This window comes from Ostrinia furnacalis, unplaced genomic scaffold (genome assembly GCF_004193835.3).
Source record: "Ostrinia furnacalis isolate ACB-3 unplaced genomic scaffold, ASM419383v2 OfSCF2491, whole genome shotgun sequence".
In the NCBI taxonomy this organism is placed as follows: domain Eukaryota; kingdom Metazoa; phylum Arthropoda; class Insecta; order Lepidoptera; family Crambidae; genus Ostrinia; species Ostrinia furnacalis.
Window position 1 is genome coordinate 857472 of NW_021132730.1, and position 17167 is coordinate 874638.

General features: G+C 39.2%; 2 protein-coding genes and 1 non-coding gene across 3 annotated transcripts in view; 2 read left to right on the plus strand and 1 right to left on the minus strand.

Annotated features, from left to right (window-relative positions):
- The window catches only part of Sec5 (exocyst complex component secretory 5), a 22265-nt gene extending 18910 nt beyond the window's left edge, over nt 1-3355 (plus strand). The window contains exons 15-17 of the mRNA XM_028308698.1: nt 1068-1255; nt 2977-3036; nt 3124-3355. Coding sequence (XP_028164499.1) covers nt 1068-1255; nt 2977-3036; nt 3124-3208 — 333 coding nt within the window. The 3' untranslated portion in view covers nt 3209-3355. The remainder of the gene's footprint in view (nt 1-1067; nt 1256-2976; nt 3037-3123) is intronic.
- Nucleotides 465-603, plus strand: LOC114355763 (U4 spliceosomal RNA). Its single transcript, XR_003656136.1, has one exon. It is a non-coding gene; the product is annotated as a U4 spliceosomal RNA (small nuclear RNA).
- On the minus strand, nt 3157-17037 carry LOC114355721 (multidrug resistance-associated protein 4). The gene is made up of 29 exons (XM_028308700.1): nt 16892-17037; nt 16728-16822; nt 16207-16363; nt 16052-16123; nt 15782-15983; nt 15563-15700; nt 15396-15480; nt 15163-15319; nt 14871-15084; nt 14540-14675; nt 14395-14466; nt 14217-14314; nt 13982-14138; nt 13709-13905; nt 13542-13624; nt 13333-13456; nt 13065-13223; nt 12698-12864; nt 12059-12238; nt 11675-11822; nt 11445-11595; nt 10771-10998; nt 10093-10256; nt 6995-7129; nt 6768-6923; nt 6533-6653; nt 6019-6266; nt 3785-3925; nt 3157-3413 (listed from the first exon to the last, which is right to left on the minus strand). The coding sequence occupies exons 1-29, from the start codon at nt 16966-16968 to the stop codon at nt 3387-3389; spliced, it is 4089 nt and encodes a 1362-aa protein (XP_028164501.1). The 5' UTR covers nt 16969-17037; the 3' UTR covers nt 3157-3386.
- Between the last annotated feature and the right edge of the window lie 130 nt (nt 17038-17167).

Here is a 17167-nt window from a genome sequence, read left to right on the forward strand (position 1 = left end):
ATTTAAAATAATACATTCGAAATTCAAATAAATTTGACATTTGGAATAATGGACCGCCATAAAATGCACTCCGACGCACTGGTATTGCTGTGCAGGCCGAAGTATTTTAAGAACATTCTAAATTCAAATCAGTTTGTCAACAGAGCCACTTACACTACTTTTTATTTGACCATTATTGAGAACTTCATGAACTCTTTCGTGTTTTTTTTAATACATTGATACATCTGAAGAAAAAAAAGAAAGTTTTGTAAAGTTTAAATCAAAATAATTTAAAAATAAATATTTATGAGGTTATCATCTTTGCTACAATACCTAAATGCTGGGAACTATCGTACAGCGCCATCTGTTGACACTTCGTTTTTAATTTTCCAAAATGTCAACAGATGGCGCTGTACGACTTTAGATCGCGGTTTGATTTGTTTTTTTCCGATTCTTTAAGATCCCCGGTGAGAATCTCATAAGTTAACTTTGCGCAGAGGCAATATCGTAACCAATGAGGTTAATCCGAGGTGCGATTATTGCTAGTTGAAAACTTTACCAATACCCCGCCGTGTGGACGTGAAATACCGTCCGCTATGGCAATTTTTGAACGGCCGTAAAGGCCCAAGAAACTTTTATTATCTTGCCCTTTGTAGTTAAGAAGAAAACGTCATAGATTATTTGCTTTGACTTGGTCTCAAATCTCAATAGCATTGTGCGTGATGATGACTTGTTTGCCTTTGGAATATTCATAATCAAAATGGGTTTTATTCCCCAATAGAATTATTCATCAAGAATGAATTTGTAAGTGGTGAATTGAGGTGACTGGCACAAAAATCATTGTTCATGATGATGAAGAATTTTTATTACCGTAATAGTGACCGAGTTTCTTGCGCTGTTTTTTCTCAGCACTGGCCCTTTTATTGTCCCCAAGCAGTCAAGTGGCAGGGTTAAAGAATACTGGAACGTATAAAAGTGCTTTTTAAAAGCTTGCAAAAATAAATTAGTTTTTATCAAGAGTGACACAAATGGAGTCGTGTTCTTGCAGTGGAGACTAAATGACCTGACGATGACTAACATTTTCACAGGTGGACAGCGTCTGTGGAGCTGCATCGTCCCGCTACGTGCGGGACATCTGCGAGACGGTGTGCGAGGAGCTGGCGCGGCTGGCGGCGTGCGCGCCCGCGCCGCTGTCCCGCGCCGCCGCCTTCCAGGCGCGCCTCGAGTACTCGCTGCTGCAGGCCGCCGCCGCTGAGCACCTCACGCGGAAGGCCGAGTGAGTATAGTTCCAGGCAATGATATTACAGAACTATAGATATGTTACGTTCATAGAAATTACGATTTTAATCCGTGCCGTGCTATTCCAAATTGCACACATTGACAAATGTAACTGATAAGTGAAACAAAAGATACGAAATAGCACGCAAATGAAATAGATAGCTATAGTTTTAACGATTCTGCACTAACTAATCTATGTCCGCAGCGCACGCATCCTTATCGCTCTAACGTCAAAACAAGATCGCTTTCTCTTTCTTAACTTGAACATGGCGCATGACGCGATGGCGTCTTGATTGTTTGCATAAATAATTGAAAATATAAATACTAAATAATTTTGCATAATCACATGTGGTAAGAGATCCCTTGTATTTTGTTTACTTTAGAGTCATAATTGGTACACACACGATGGCATTTTTTATTTATTTTGGTAAGAACACAGGAACTTACGGTGTGGTACGCACGCGATTGCGCACGACGCTGGCCACACGAAGACTAAACACAAGACGTCCCAATTGGGACGTATTTGAGTATTCACAGCGCGAGCGCTTATAACATATCTGCTTTTGTTTTTATATAATATCATTGATTCCAGGCCTGTTCATCTCCGCGAGTTTACATCGAAAACAAAACACGCACGATTGCCCACCTACAGGATACTATTCGACAAGGCCTCACATACGAGCGAACATTGACTCACGCACGCGTATTCTTGTGTATGATGGAAGAAAATAAAGAAAATGGTGTACTAAATACTGTCCAGTATTTAACTGCCTAAATAATAATAAAAACACAGAATGTACTTTTTTAAGTTGCCTCAAGACACTGAGAGGTAAATAAGTAGTTAATATTATTCATGATAATTCATGCTAAATCATGTATTTCCTCCGCCATTTTCCGCAGTTTGGCACCTCACGTCACTGATTTTACCGAAGTCAGCTCTATAGCTTCGGCGCAGTGCCGATCACTGACGTTTGTCAACAAAATGGTGCTTGACTCTTGAGACAAGCTAAATTACACCATATTGTTAATGACATTGAGCATACATTTTTTTAAATACCTTCGCGAAGTAAAACTTCTGTACGTAGTACTTATTATTATTCTGTGATAGTTCCTGCAACTCACGAAGGCGAGTGAGCTTTACTTGTGTGTGTGTACGTGTACATGCACATAACGATAGTGTCTAACAAAACTTTTGAAAAACGAACAGTAGCGAGCTACCACACATGTAAAGCTCACTCGCCTTCGTGAATTACAACAACTACTGTAGTAAAACTAGCATGTGCACAACGGGACGCTACTGTGTGCTCACATTGGGACACTACCGTATGCGCACGGCGGGACACTACCATAAAATATGCACACATCACAGTATAGCGGGACTCTACCTTTGCCTATAGCGGGACACTACTGTGTGCCAGACTGATTATATCTACACTCGTTGGGAAATCTAGAATATGAATTTTATTAAAAAGCAAAACAAGTTGTTTTTATAGCGTTGTTCTTATTTGAGCAAAGAAGGAGGTTTTTATTTTATTTTTGTTAGTGACCAGCACACTGACTGGGAAATGCGACGGAGTAATTTATTATTAACTAATCTGTGCTAGAGCGCATACGTGATTGCGCGGTGGCTATTGGCATATTTTGCCACCGGTTTTGCATGGATGTAGATAGTGTATGAATTTACACATAATTAATTATATCTCTTCAATTTTGTTTCAGAAATTATCTGATGGAGGCGTTAGCTGGAATCCCGCCCTTAGAGACTGAAGAGGATAAAAAGTGAGTATTATATTTACGTTTTCGGCTAAAAAATGTATTAAAGCTATTAAATTCATGACGTCTCACATGTTGATTATTGTTTATTAGGCGGATGGACGAACTGATACACGGATTCAAAAAGAGGATGGAACTACAGTTAGCCAGTTTGAACTGCAACATGGAAACAGTATAAATTAAAAAGGTTTTAATTTAAGGCGTAAAATGGTGCTGTCAATCGGGAAATTGCTTATTTTGTATTCGATACTTTAAGTTAATAAACTTATTATTATTGTTGAAAGTATTATATTTAAGAAATCTATTTATAAAAATATACTCAATATAAAATATTTTAAATAACTCGTTGGTTTTCATTAACTTTCTTGTAAGTTCTTGTAGCTCTGAAAATAAACAAACAAAAGAATTATAAATGTAAATAGATAAAGTGTTACAACAACGTAAAATATCTAAATGGAGTATCAGTTATTTAGTAACAAGAACTGCGCATAATTATTACTATTTAGTAGATCCTTGCGGTAGAGGATTGGTGCAGGATACAGTTTTATGCTGTTTGTAGTTATCCTTGCGCTGCTCCTAGCAATAAAGTACGCCTTGCGTAGATTTTATCATCACTAATTACCTTTAATTACTAAAACTTTAAAAACTACAGTAGGCGAAATTTGAATGACATGTTTCATCCGCATCATCTTATAGCGAACAAACTAGTTAGTGAAAACGGCGATATTATGTCTTAGTATAAAGAGGCACGTACATCAGCGGCCATTTTGTGCAGTATAGGAGCCATGGCGGGGCCGGTCTCGGCGACCATCTTGCGGAAGTAGCCTTTCTTGTTCTGCAGTAGGATGTGCGGGTGAGCGAACTCCATCAGTCTTCCTGCGTCTAGCACGAGGATCTGCCAGAAAAATAAGGTTGTTAAGCCTAGTATTCACAGGGACAAATGTATCCCTACTCTAATTTGTCGGTCTTTATTTGAATAGTGATTATCGTCATTATCAGATAATTTAGCCTCCACTGCAGGAACAGAACCAGAGGTAAAAGGCCTCTGAGGCCTGGTGTAGCAGTGATCCGTCATAGAAGGGGAAGTTATTTTGATCTTCATACTGTACGAGTACTTTAGTAATTTTGTATTGTAATAGTTTTCTGTTTTTGTTTCATTGCTAGTCGCTTTAGTTACGATTTCATTATTTTATTACTAGCTGACCCGGCGAACTTTGTTCGGCCTTAATGGCAATAAATAAGCAGACTTTTTTTTTAATTTCGAACGGGATAAAAAGTCCTATCCTATCCCTCTGGACACGTGGTCCGACTGCTTTGTCCGATTAATCGGACCACGTGAACTTTTTTTTCCTGTTGGTTCGATTAATCGGACTACAAGGAATCGCAATTCCACTTCGTCCGACTAATCGGACTTGAAATAAATTCAGGGTGGTATGCAACAAAATCGATCCATGGAAACTATTTCTCGTGACAATTTCATATTAACTACCAATGCGATGCTCTTTGGTCATAATAATAACAAGAGCTTCCTCGAAGAGCTAATAAATAATACAAATATGTAAAGGTATAAATATTTTTATTAAATATTGTTTCATTCAATGTAAAACGACCTCCATTTAGTTCAATTCAAAGTTCAACTTAATTGAACGTTCAGGAAAAAAAACCGTAAAGTCAACTTTCCTAAGTAATCTTTCAAGGAAGTTGAAATACACGGATTTTTTTTATAAACATTTCCGAAATGTTTATATTATTATAGATAAGTAGGTACCAATAACACATTTTGTAAACATTATGGAAGCAATAAACTATTGAGTATTGAGTATGTAGGTAGGTATTCATTTGTTTTCCAAATTTTCAATAGGGATGTTTTCTGGGTAAAAAGCAAGTTTTTTTTTATGCATAGCAAGGCAGGTATTTGACCACAATCGCACCTGATGTTAAGTGGGATGCAGTCTAGGATGGTACATATCTGCCCTGTAAATGCTTATTTACTCTCGCCTTGAAGAGGCCCGGATTATAGTTTTTAGTTAATTAGTCCGTCAGTTAGCTTATCAAAAAATACTCGACACCTATTTTTCACTTTTTAAAACCAATGAAAATGTAAAGAGATAAAGCGTGCCAAAGTTCTAAAGAAAAGGCCCGTGACGTCAGTGAGTGCGTAAAAGTGCTGCACTTTGTGACGTCACGCGGAAATTCAACGCACTATAACTTTGTAATTATTTGTTTGATTGGCAAATATATGATTCAAGTCCAATATTTTTTTATATTAAAATTGACGGACGAAAAAAATTTTTTTAGGTAACTAGCCTAAAAATCTATCAAAAATATTCAATAGATTTATTATAGTTGAATTTTTAGGAAAATATATTCCGTTTATTTCAAATTTCTAGAAAAAATATTGAAGCTATGGAATTTTTTTCCTGAAAGTTCAACTCAGTTAAACTTTGATTTGAACTAAAAGGAATAGGTCTGTTATAGTTTTTCAATCAAGAAAATGCAATTAAATAGTGTTGAGTTAATGAAAGAATGAATGTATCTTTCTTTCTTTCTTTCAAATAGGTTGGGCGGTTACAGGTCGGACCATGTAACCTTAAGAACAGAAAGTCTTGATAGTCCGATTCCTTAATCGAACCAACAGGAAAAATAAGTTCACGTGGTCCGATTAGTCGGACAAAGCAGTCGGACCACGTGTCCAGAGGGTATCCTATCCTATGTCCTTCTCCTGGCTCTAAACTACCTCCCTGACAATTTTCAGCTAAATCGGTTCAGCCGTTCTTGAGTTACTTGATATAAATCTGATTTTATAAATTTTATTTTGTATGAACATTTAAAAAATTAAAATGATGATATCAAATTTCTGACTTCACCATACCATTTATATGCATATGTTAACATGGGCTAGTGTCGGCTCATATACCCATTTACCTAACACCCTGTATATAGATTAGGGCATCTAGCTAAAATCTAACCTAAATATTATTTGATTACCTTATCCGAGTCAATAACAGTGTTCAACCGATGCGCAATAGTGAGCACAGTGCAGTTGCTAAAGTGTTCCCTGATGGCCGTCTGAATGAGCGCGTCGGTCTCTGCATCAACATTGGCGGTGGCTTCGTCCAGCACCAGGATGCGATTGTTATGGACGATGGCCCGCGCTAGGCACACTAGTTGACGCTNCTGACGCTCTCCCACGCTGAAGTTTGAACCACCTTCGGACACTTGCTTGTATAAATCATCTGGAACATTTAGGATGAATCTTCATCTTAGGAACTAACTTAGAATAGTTTTTGAATTACAGGTACAAATTGAATGCCTTCATTTAGATATCTTATGCTCTTTGGAGCAATTAAAATTTAGACTTCTAGATTTACAGGGAGTTCGTTATTTCCTAAATGGCTTCGTGAAAACAACCTTATCCTGCTCTTCAATGATCTCGCTATCTATGGATTTCTATGAATTTACTTTTGTATCTTTATTTTCATAACATTTTTGGCGTAATTACCAACGCTTCCATCATCAGATTGTAGTTCTACGTTTGCGAGAGCGCGAAGCAGCGTTTCGTCAGGGTACTCATCGAAAGGGTCCAAGTTTTTTCTCATCGTGCCACTAAACAATACCGGTTCCTAAAACCAACTTATAATCAATACAATTTCGGTTATTTAAACCGCTTAAATTGATACGAAAGTCTTGACAAACTACATAATAATTGGACTAAATTTTAGATAAGTCACTTTTACCTGTGGAATGATTGAAATCTTCTCTCTCAAATCTTGCAACCCAATCATTGAAATGTCGATGCCGTCGATCAATATCGTGCCTTCAATATACGCCAATCTAAACAGAGCTTGTATGACTGATGATTTTCCAGCCCCAGTTCTGCCTACGATACCAATCTGAAAAATGTTAGTTAATTTTAAAGTTATTACTTTTCCCAATGTGTGTTTACAGTACGGTTGTAGTGTACCTTCTCTTGCGGCCTAATATTTAGCTGCAGTTTGTGCAATACATAATTTCCCTCTGGTGAATATTTCAAACTCATGTTATCGAAAAATATAGCGCCTTCTGTTGGCCATTCAGGTGGTGGTCGGTTCTCTGGTGACTGTAACAGAATAAAGGGAAACAATATTTTAAGAGAATTATTCTAGACACTTCTCTACGGGACCATTGCCAGTATTGCCACATCTCGTACCCACCGCTGCAACTCTTGTGTAGCCAAGATCTACAGCTTGACCGCCTAAAAACCCGACCAGTGAATACCAAGTTTTTCCAAGGGGACAATTAGACAACTGTAATTGCACCTTTACTACTTACACCCCTCATCGCCGGCTCTTGCTTCAGCTTGGTGTATTCTAGAACTCGTTCCACGCTGGTCATCTGATTCTCCATCTCGGCCGACTGCCGCATGCCCCATTGGAAGATGCCGGTCAAAGATATCGACTGGGTTATGGCCAGGCCGACGTGGCTGCCATCCATGTCTGAGAAAAATGGTACTCTTCTTATTAATTTCATTTCTTTTTCTCAAAACAGTATAACTATTGTCACCATAATTGTCTTTTTCCTAATAATTGGAAGATTTAACTGAAGCTGACTCCTCTATTTCTAATTTATTAATCCCTCTTGAGATTTAATGAAGGTAGTTAAACCTTGGTTATTTCTTGATGACATACTAGTTTAAAGAACCCGCATTGATACCAACTTTATCGATCACTTTTCTGTAGAATAACGACCTTTTCTAATCAGGATTTGCCTAGTTGAAATTGAGAATTTCGCCAACACTTCCCAGTTTCCAATCTGGGTTAGGTAGTGAGGCTCGATCACTCTTATATCTATCTCAAACTTTTCTATACTTTTTGCCAATCCCAAGACTAACCAGTCTTCATAAGGCAGCTGAAAGTGACGCAGACGATGAACAGCAGGCAGATGACGTCGAGGAAGTAGCCGAAGGCGCGGCTGCACGTGATGAAGAGGTACCAGGCCGCGCTGTGCAGGTCCTGGTGCCGGTCGAACTCCGCAGCCAGGAGAAGCTCGGCACCGAATGAGCGCACCGTGGCCAGACCGAGAACGCTCGCGTTCAGGTGACCGAACACTGGGCTGCGGGCTGTGAAGGTGGATGAGTGAGTTTGATTTCAAAAGCAACTTATGCCCGTTGTCACCATCAATCCCTAATTTTTAAGTGACCCCTATGGTAACTTATTTATAACAGGCATTTTGTTTTCGGGTCACTTAAAAATTTGGGATTGATGGTGTCAATGGGCATTAACATTTATTACTAGATTTTGCCCACGGTGAATTTGCCCTAATAGTGGACTGCCCTAATACAAGCTCACTGTGGCCAGACTTTAGCACTCTCTCGTTCAGCCCCACCTGAATTATTTTAACCCAATGACATAAAACATATTAGTTTTAACCGCCTTTAATTTACCAGAGTCAAATTAGCCTCCATTTCTCACGCTGGCCAGTCTGGTTTTGTGGAGGCCTGATGTTCGCATATTTGTCCCTAAGTCATCTTTTGCGATGTCCTTGGGAGTGTTGCTATTCTATGCTACCCAAACCACTTCAATGTATAGACTGTAGGTACCCAATTTTAAAGCGCTCTTTAATTTTATTATGTGAAACTTACTGATTCCTTCCAAACGTTTAACAGCACCCGTTGTTCTTATGTAAACAACGCGGAAGATGTAGAAAATTATAAGTGCTGCAGCTATCGGAATCAGTAAAGTGATGTCCGTCATTAAAATTACAATGATAACTCCAAGTAAATTCAACAAAATCTGAAATAACCATTCAATTAGATTTGTCGATATGAACAATATTTAACGCCAATCAACGATCTGTGTACCTGGAAACAGTCAATCATGGCCTGAGGTAGTAATTCATCAACAGAGCCCATATCTTTGCTGAATCGGTTAAGAATTCTACCNTTGACGCTCGCCCACGCTAAAGTTCGAACCGCCTTCGGACACTTGCTTGTTTAAATCATCTGGAACATTTAGGATCAATCTTCATTTAAGGAACTTTGACTTCGAATAGTTCTTGAAGTACAGGTACAAATTGAATGCGATTAAGGAATACATTTAGATATCTTATGCTCTTTTGAGCAATTAAAATTTAGACTTCTAGGTTTACAGGGAGTTCGTTATTTCCTAAATGGCTTCGTGAAAACAACCTTACCCTGCTCTTCAATGTTCTCGCTATCTATGTATTTCTATGAATTTACTTTTTTATTTTTATAAGATTTTTGGCGTAATTACCAACGCTTCCATCATCAGATTGTAGTTCTACGTTTGCGAGAGCGCGAAGCAGCGTTTCGTCAGGGTACTCATCGAAAGGGTCCAAGTTCTTTCTCATCGTGCCACTGAACAATACCGGTTCCTTGAACCCAAAAATTAGAATTATTTAAACCGCTTAAATTTATACAAAAGTCTTGACAAACTACTTTATTTTGACTAATCTTTAGTTAGTCACATTCACCTGTGGAATGATAGATATCTTCTCTCTCAAATCTTGCAACCCAATCATTGAAATGTCGATGCCGTCGATCAATATCGTGCCTTCAATATACGCCAATCTAAACAGAGCTTGTATGACTGATGATTTTCCAGCCCCAGTTCTTCCTACGATACCAATCTAAAAAATTATAAATATTTTATATTAATAAAATTAAAGTAGTTTTTCAATGTGCGATTACAGTACGGGTTGTAGTGTTACCTTCTCTTGCGGCCTAATATTTAGCTGCAGTTTGTGCAATACGTAAATTCCATCTGGTGAGTACTTCAAGCTCATGTTATCGAACATTATAGCGCCTTCTGTTGGCCATTCAGGTGGTGGTCGGTTCTCTGGTGACTGCAACAGGTAATATACATTTTAAGAGAAAATAACGTAGGAGAATATTGTGAAAATCTAGATACTTCACTACAGGACCATTGCCACCTTTCGTTCCCACCGCTGCAACTCCTGTGTGAGTAGTGAGGTTCTACAGCTTAACCGCCTAAAAACCCAACCAGTGAAGGCCAAGTTTTTCCAAGGGGAAAATTAAACTGTCATTGCATCTTTACTACTTACACCTCTCATCGCAGGCTCTTGCTTTAACTTGGTGTATTCTAGAACTCTTTCCACGCTGGTCATCTGATTCTCCATCTCGGCCGACTGCCGCATGCCCCATTGGAAGATGCCGGTTAACGATATCGACTGGGTTATGGCCAGGCCTACGTGGCTGCCGTCCATATCTGATAAACACAGTAGGTACTCATATTCTTATCTCTAAGTTCTCAAAACAGTATAACCAAACCGTCCAGCAGGGTCGTCCTTAACCTACTAGGGGCACACTGGGCACTTAAGAATCAAGGCCCTTATCATCTGAAAAAAGGTCTTTTGAGCAGATGCGGGCCTCCTCGGCCCTGGGCATGTGCCCAAAGTGCCCAGTGGGAAAGAGGGGCCTGCCTACCAGTGACCATAATCGTCTTTATTCTAATAATTGAAATAATGTGATTCAATGAAGAAAACTTTACCCTGTTTATTATTTCTAGACAACGTAAGTTATTCGTTCAAATTACCCGCATCAAAACCAAATTTATCGATCGCCTTAATCATAAGTGTATTTAGAGTCTACTGAAAGATCGAGACCCTCCCTTGCAGGCAAATGAAGAATTTGGCAAGTCATCCCCAGGTGGGTTGGGGAGGCTCTCACTATCTATCGCAAACTTTTAACTACAATATTGAATCCCATAAAAAAATTCCAACCAGTCTTCATAAGGCAGCTGAAAGTGACGCAGACGATGAACAGCAGGCAGATGACGTCGAGGAAGTAGCCGAAGGCGCGGCTGCAGGTGATGAAGAGGTACCAGGCCGCGCTGTGCAGGTCCTGGTGGCGGTCGAACTCCGCAGCCAGGAGAAGCTCGGCGCCGAACGAGCGCACTGTGGCTAGACCTAGCACGCTTGCGTTGAGGTGACCAAACACTGGGCTGCGCGCTGTAAAGGTGGATGAGTGAGTTTGATTTCAAAGCAACTTATGCCCGCTGTCACCATCAATCCCTAATTATTAAGTGACCCACTTAAAAATTAGATTAGGGATTGATGGTGTCAACGGGCATTAATCATTTATTACCAGATTTTGCCCGCGGTGAATTTGCCCTAATAGTGGACTGCCCTATACAAGCGCACTGTGGCATGGGCGGACAAGTGAGTCATTATCTTTTGGTTATTTTAATCGCCTTAAATTTACCAGAGTCAAATTGGCCTACATTTCTCACGCTGGCCAGTCTGGTTTTGGGGAGGCCTGATGTTCGCATATTTGTCCCTAAGTCATTTTTTGCGACGCCATGGGAGTGGTGCTATTCTATGCTACCGGAACCACTTCAATGTATAGACAGTACCCAATTTTAAAGTGCTCTTTAATTTTATTTTGTGGAACTTACTGATCCCTTCCAAACGTTTAACAGCACCCGTTGTCCTTATGTAAACAACGCGGAAGATGTAGAAAATTATAAGTGCTGCGGCTATCGGGATCAATAGAGTGATGTCTGTCATCAAAATTACAATGATGACTCCAAGTAAATTCAACAAAATCTGAAATAAGCATTCGGTTATACCTACGTAGAGTCGTTTGTAAAAATATTATTAAACGCCAATCAACGATTATGGGTACCTGGAAACAGTCAATCATGGCCTGAGGTAGTAATTCATCAACACAGCCCATATCTTTGCTGAATCGGTTAAGAATTCTACCAGAAGGATTAGTATGGAAGAAACTCATTGGAGATCCAGATACGTATTCGAACATTTTGTCGTGTAATCTGAGAACATTATACAGCAATTAAATGTAATGTAGCGTTTTGCGAGCAAAGGTCAAGTGCTTTATTCGGAAATCAAGTAGGTAAATATTGATCGGATGTCCTTATCGGGTTAGCAAATGCTGGTACCTAGCGACAGCAAACATTGCCCATGACAGCAATACCAGCATGTAGTGTATCTTTGCATATATTAGGTATTTTTAAAACGTTTAGCTAAAGCAGCAAATCCAAATTCTTACTTTATGGATGACTTCATGCACAAAGAGAAAAAGGAAAAAGCTCTTATAAGAGCAACGATGATCGTGGCCAGTGTGATGAGTCCGAAGATGAGCACAAAGTCCTCGCGGTACAAGCCTTGTTCTTGCCAGAGGATGTTGTCCATAGTAGGATCTCCTGTCAGCCGGTCTTCGGCGTGACTCCTGCAAAAAGTACAAAGATATTTTACAGAACTCATATCAATTACAAGAATCTCTTGTTCTCTGCTTTGGTGTACGCATCTTCAATTGCTGGAAATGCAATTATGACCAGGAAGTTAGTCAGAATCTCATATTTATGGTTAAAGACATTTATGTGCCATTTTAAATGCGGGTATGTTTGAAAAACGTTCAAACATTGAGTTGTTCGACGCTGGGGCGCACCGAGCATATTTGCGAGTTCGTCGACTACTTTTAGCGGGGATAGCACATATTTGGGCCAAACTATGCGGCCAAAAGACCTAAAAGTTATTCTGGTATTGTTGCTTGTGGTCGTGGATTCGAGTAATCGAGCCACACCAACAGATTAACTTTGGATAGCAAAATAAATCTTTAACAAAAAATTTATTTTCCTTTATCCTTGTTCATCATGACGTAGTCAAAGAACTTTTCTTCATACGTTACCAGCGACTTATCCAATAATCGCAAGCGCTAGCACAGAACTGTGCCAGCAGGAATAAGAAGCCCACCAAACTGACGTAGGGGCAGGCTGCTCCCGCCATGAAATAGTCGCGGTAAACCGTGCTGTCCACGCGACCAATCGTTTGTAGTTCTGCTTCTGGCTTTTGATCCTGAAGAAAGTTGGAATTTTACTTTCCCAATAGGGAGTAACTAGAAGAATGATCAGCAAAAAACAGATGTAATGGTCGTAAGATTTGGTTGTGGAATCTCGATCTGTTTACTTATCTTCCAATAAAAGTACCTAATACCATAAGCAGGCTACTCTGATCTTATTGCATTTTTAACGGATATCAAATTTAAAAAGACTTACGGTAAAACTGGTGTTGAACACCAAGGAGAAATGTCGTCGATGCAAGCTGACTGTGCTTGGCTGCACCATGGACGTGCTTTGCAATCCGGGGGTAGCATCATCTTCGTGCACTTCTCGGATGTTGCTCACCATTAGTTGTATTATCTTCAACTGTTTTTCCTAAAGGCAAATCAACCTTCTATTGTAATAGCATTGATTGTGTAACCGCAACGTCTAGTATATTTTGTTTCACATTCGAACTTATCGCAATAATAGTAAAAATTATTACATTCAATTCCTGGAATCCACCTTCGGCGAGTATTTTGCCTTTGTCCATTATAACAATGTGCTCAACGGATTTGATGAATTGTAACTGGTGTGTAACCAATACCACTGTTTTATCTTCCAAATATCTATTCAAACAATGAGCTGAGTAAATATCATTGTTCGCATACTATTTATTTTATGATCCTGTAAAATAGATTTGCTTTTAAATACCTTTTGATACATCTTTCGAATATGTGTTTAGCCACTTGCGTGTCAACTGCTGAAAGTGGGTCGTCCAACAAGTAGATGTCTGCCTGTAACATAAATCTGCCGTACTCAGCAAAATCCTCAACTAAAAATCTATGCCTTATTCAACTCATAAGTTTACGTTAAGTTACTTCTTTATAAACGGCTCTCGCCAAGTTGATTCTTGCGCGTTGTCCTCCGCTAAGAGACACTCCTCTTTCTCCCACTACTGTTTTGTCTCCGTGAGGGAACAGAGATATATCTCGTTCCAACGCGCACACTTTACATACTTCTATGTACCGAGATCTTATGAAAGGCTGCCCAAAAAGAATATTCTGGCGAACGGAACCTGTGATAAGATAGTTGATGGTTAACGGCAATCCTTAGGTATCTAATACTTCTTCAAAATTAAAAACATAGCTTACCAACAAAGAGCCATGGATCCTGACTTGCGTAACTAATACTTCCCTTAACTTCCATCGTCCCTCTAGAGCACGGCAATTCACCAAGGATCATGTGGAGTATAGTTGATTTCCCAGACCCAACAGCTCCAATTATAGTTGTTAATGAACCAGATTTGATCTAAATACAATTTACATTAATATTGTTGTTGACCTAAAAAAAAGAAGTTGTTCCCTTTCTTGAAATTATTGAAATTACCTTCAGAGTTATGTCTTCGACGTCGTTTTTGCTAGAAGATTTAATCCAGCGACTGCAGGCTTCTTCAAATTGGATTGCGATCTCGTTTTTGCGGGGTTCTAATAGAAACAGACATTTCATACTAAACTTCAATTCCATACAGGTTATGAGCCACACAAAAGGATTCGAAAGCCTTTACCTTTTGGTTTTCCCTTGGAGGTTGCTGGTACGGCTATTTCAGATCGGGGTGTCAGAGGTTCGACCGGATCAACTGGTAAATAGATTTTTCTACGTAAATCTTAAACCTCATTTATTTTACTTTAATAGTATTAAATGATAGCTACCTCGAATAGTCACCCTTTTCTTAGGAATATTAAAAGCATTTTGTCCAGGTTCCATTAGTTCTCGAGGAGATAACTGACACTCCTCAGTCAATAAGTAGTCCCGTATTCTTTGAATAGCTACATTCATTTCTGCTATCTAAAATATCAGAATTTGGGCATTAATATGGTATTAGATTGTGTTATTATAATAAAACACTACAGGCGTTATGCTTTAACGAAACCGAGTCATTCGGGAACCAAAAATGGAGGTCCAGCTACAATCTACTATCGTGATCGTAGTATCTGTTACAGCGATGATTGTCAATAGGAACTTGATTTGAAGATATCTTACTTGTCCAACGGCCTGAGGAAAGTATAAGGTCATGGTTTGCTTCATGATGTTATAGTAGCAAGTGAGGAAAAAGACATTTTCCACGGTGATGCGGTTTATGTAGGTAACGTAAAAGAGGACGGTGATGAAGATGCCAAACCGCGATGAGAACATTATGAAGGACATGATGACTCCGCGGATGTAAGACGTCATCTTGATATTGTATATTTCACTTCTGAAATGCAATAAGAAACAAATGAAAGTGCTCAAACACATCTAGCGTTAAATAAAATACTTAACAATAGCGTTATACCTTCGCACAGAATCAATAATTTTTCGAAATGGTTGCTCCCAAGTGTACATTTTGATCACTTCTATTCCCATTACTATTTCCTTCATCAACCTGACTCGCTCGTCTGATTTAATGGCTGTGCCTTTCCTGTAGTGTGCAGTTCTTGTCCCCAAGAAAACTAAATCAATTAAATTAATTAAGCAACATGTCCATTGTCCATGGGTGTAACTTAAAATCTATATGCATTTGCTTACTTTGAAAAGGTACAACAGCAATGATCGTCAAACTACCATACACTGCGGGCATGCCCATTTCACGATACAGGTAAGCGGTCATAAGCTGAAAATCGCAGATATTAATAAATACCTACTCGTAGCTGTTATGATAATTAAGGGAACATAGTATGGACTTAACGACTTGCCATGGTTTCCAGAGGCCCAATCCAGAGATAATGGGCAAATAAAGGTCCTGTATCAAACCGGTTAACGTCATTTGCCATTAGGTTTACCACCAAGCCGGCACTGCTTTCGGAAAGCGCTTGCAAGCTGACCTTTAGAGCCTGGAGAAAGTTTTAACAATCATTCATTAACTTCATGGTGTAATGAGTCATTTATTGAATGAAATAAGTAGGTATGTTTACCTTTCTGTAAATGAGACTACACACTCCTACTCGCATCTTCATACCAATGTGCATCACCCCCATCATGAAAGGGTGTTGAACCATGACATTGACAGCGCTGCAGAAAACAATACCAAAAGCGAAGAATACTGCTTCACCCCAAGAGACGCTGCCATCTGAGTTGTAATAGTTGAACAGCCGATCAACGTACGTTAAGTTTGCTCTACAATAAATTGAAAAATCATTCATGTTCAAGAATTGCAGTCAACTATGTGATTTTTCAAAACTTACGTTGTATTACGCAGCTCCTGAATAGGACTGAAGTATCGCAACATCAAGCCCAAAAATAGTGGTTGTTGCAGCCTTTTTGAAACAAAAATCGTAGTTAAAGTATTTAAGAGAAACAAAAGAGCTTTGTATTTTTTGAAGTCGGTTGAAAACGTAACCTTATGACGAACTCCATTGCAGCCAGAATAAGCCCGTACAATAAGAGCTCCGGTCCAAATACTTTGATAAGCGCCTTCCATAAACTTGGCTTGGCATTTCCATCGCTATCATTGACGTTTTCAACCTCATGTTCCCACGCCTTTTGTACTGCGTCACCTAAAGATGTTATCTATGAGACATCACCTCATCATCATTTCAGCCTTAGAACATCCACTTCTGAATTATGAGGAGAGAAATTGCTTTATGAGGTCGTCGGTCCACCTTGTGGGTGGACGTCCTGCGCTACGCTTTCCGGTACGTGGCGTCCACTCCATAACTGCTGCCCCATCGGCTGTCAGTTCTGTGTACATACTAAGTATGTGCCCTGCCCTTTGCCCTTCAGCTGGCTAATCCGTTGGGCTATGTCAGCGACTTAGTTCGTTTACGGATCTCCTCATTTCTGATTCGATCTCGTAAAGAAACACCGAGACATCACCTATACATAAAAAGTAGGTACTTAAATATGTAGGTACTTTATTACCTAGAACGTCGGATCTATGTTCTGGCAAAGGTCCATAAAGATCAGCATCCTTGATGTCGCGAGTGTAACCGAGTTTGAATGTTTCCAATGTCCATCTGTGTACAATAATCACTATTGAAGAAATTAGGACTTTGTGTACCAGATAATAGAAAAAGTATACCTACCCAAATGTTAGGATGGAAAAGATGTTTGCTTTATAGCGTGGATTCAACTGACGCGTTTGTTTTAGTCCAGTATCCATTCTGAACTTTAACTTTTCTCTTGTGAGGACTTCAATTGAAAATCCATACAGCCATGACTTTTATTTTTATTAAACCTACCTAAGTGCCTAGTTAGTACGACTCTTTAAAACAAGGAAACATGAACTAGTGGTTATCGAGCATTTAAAGATAAACTATTTTCAATAAACGATAGATAGTTTTTGTGTCGCAATTAAACAC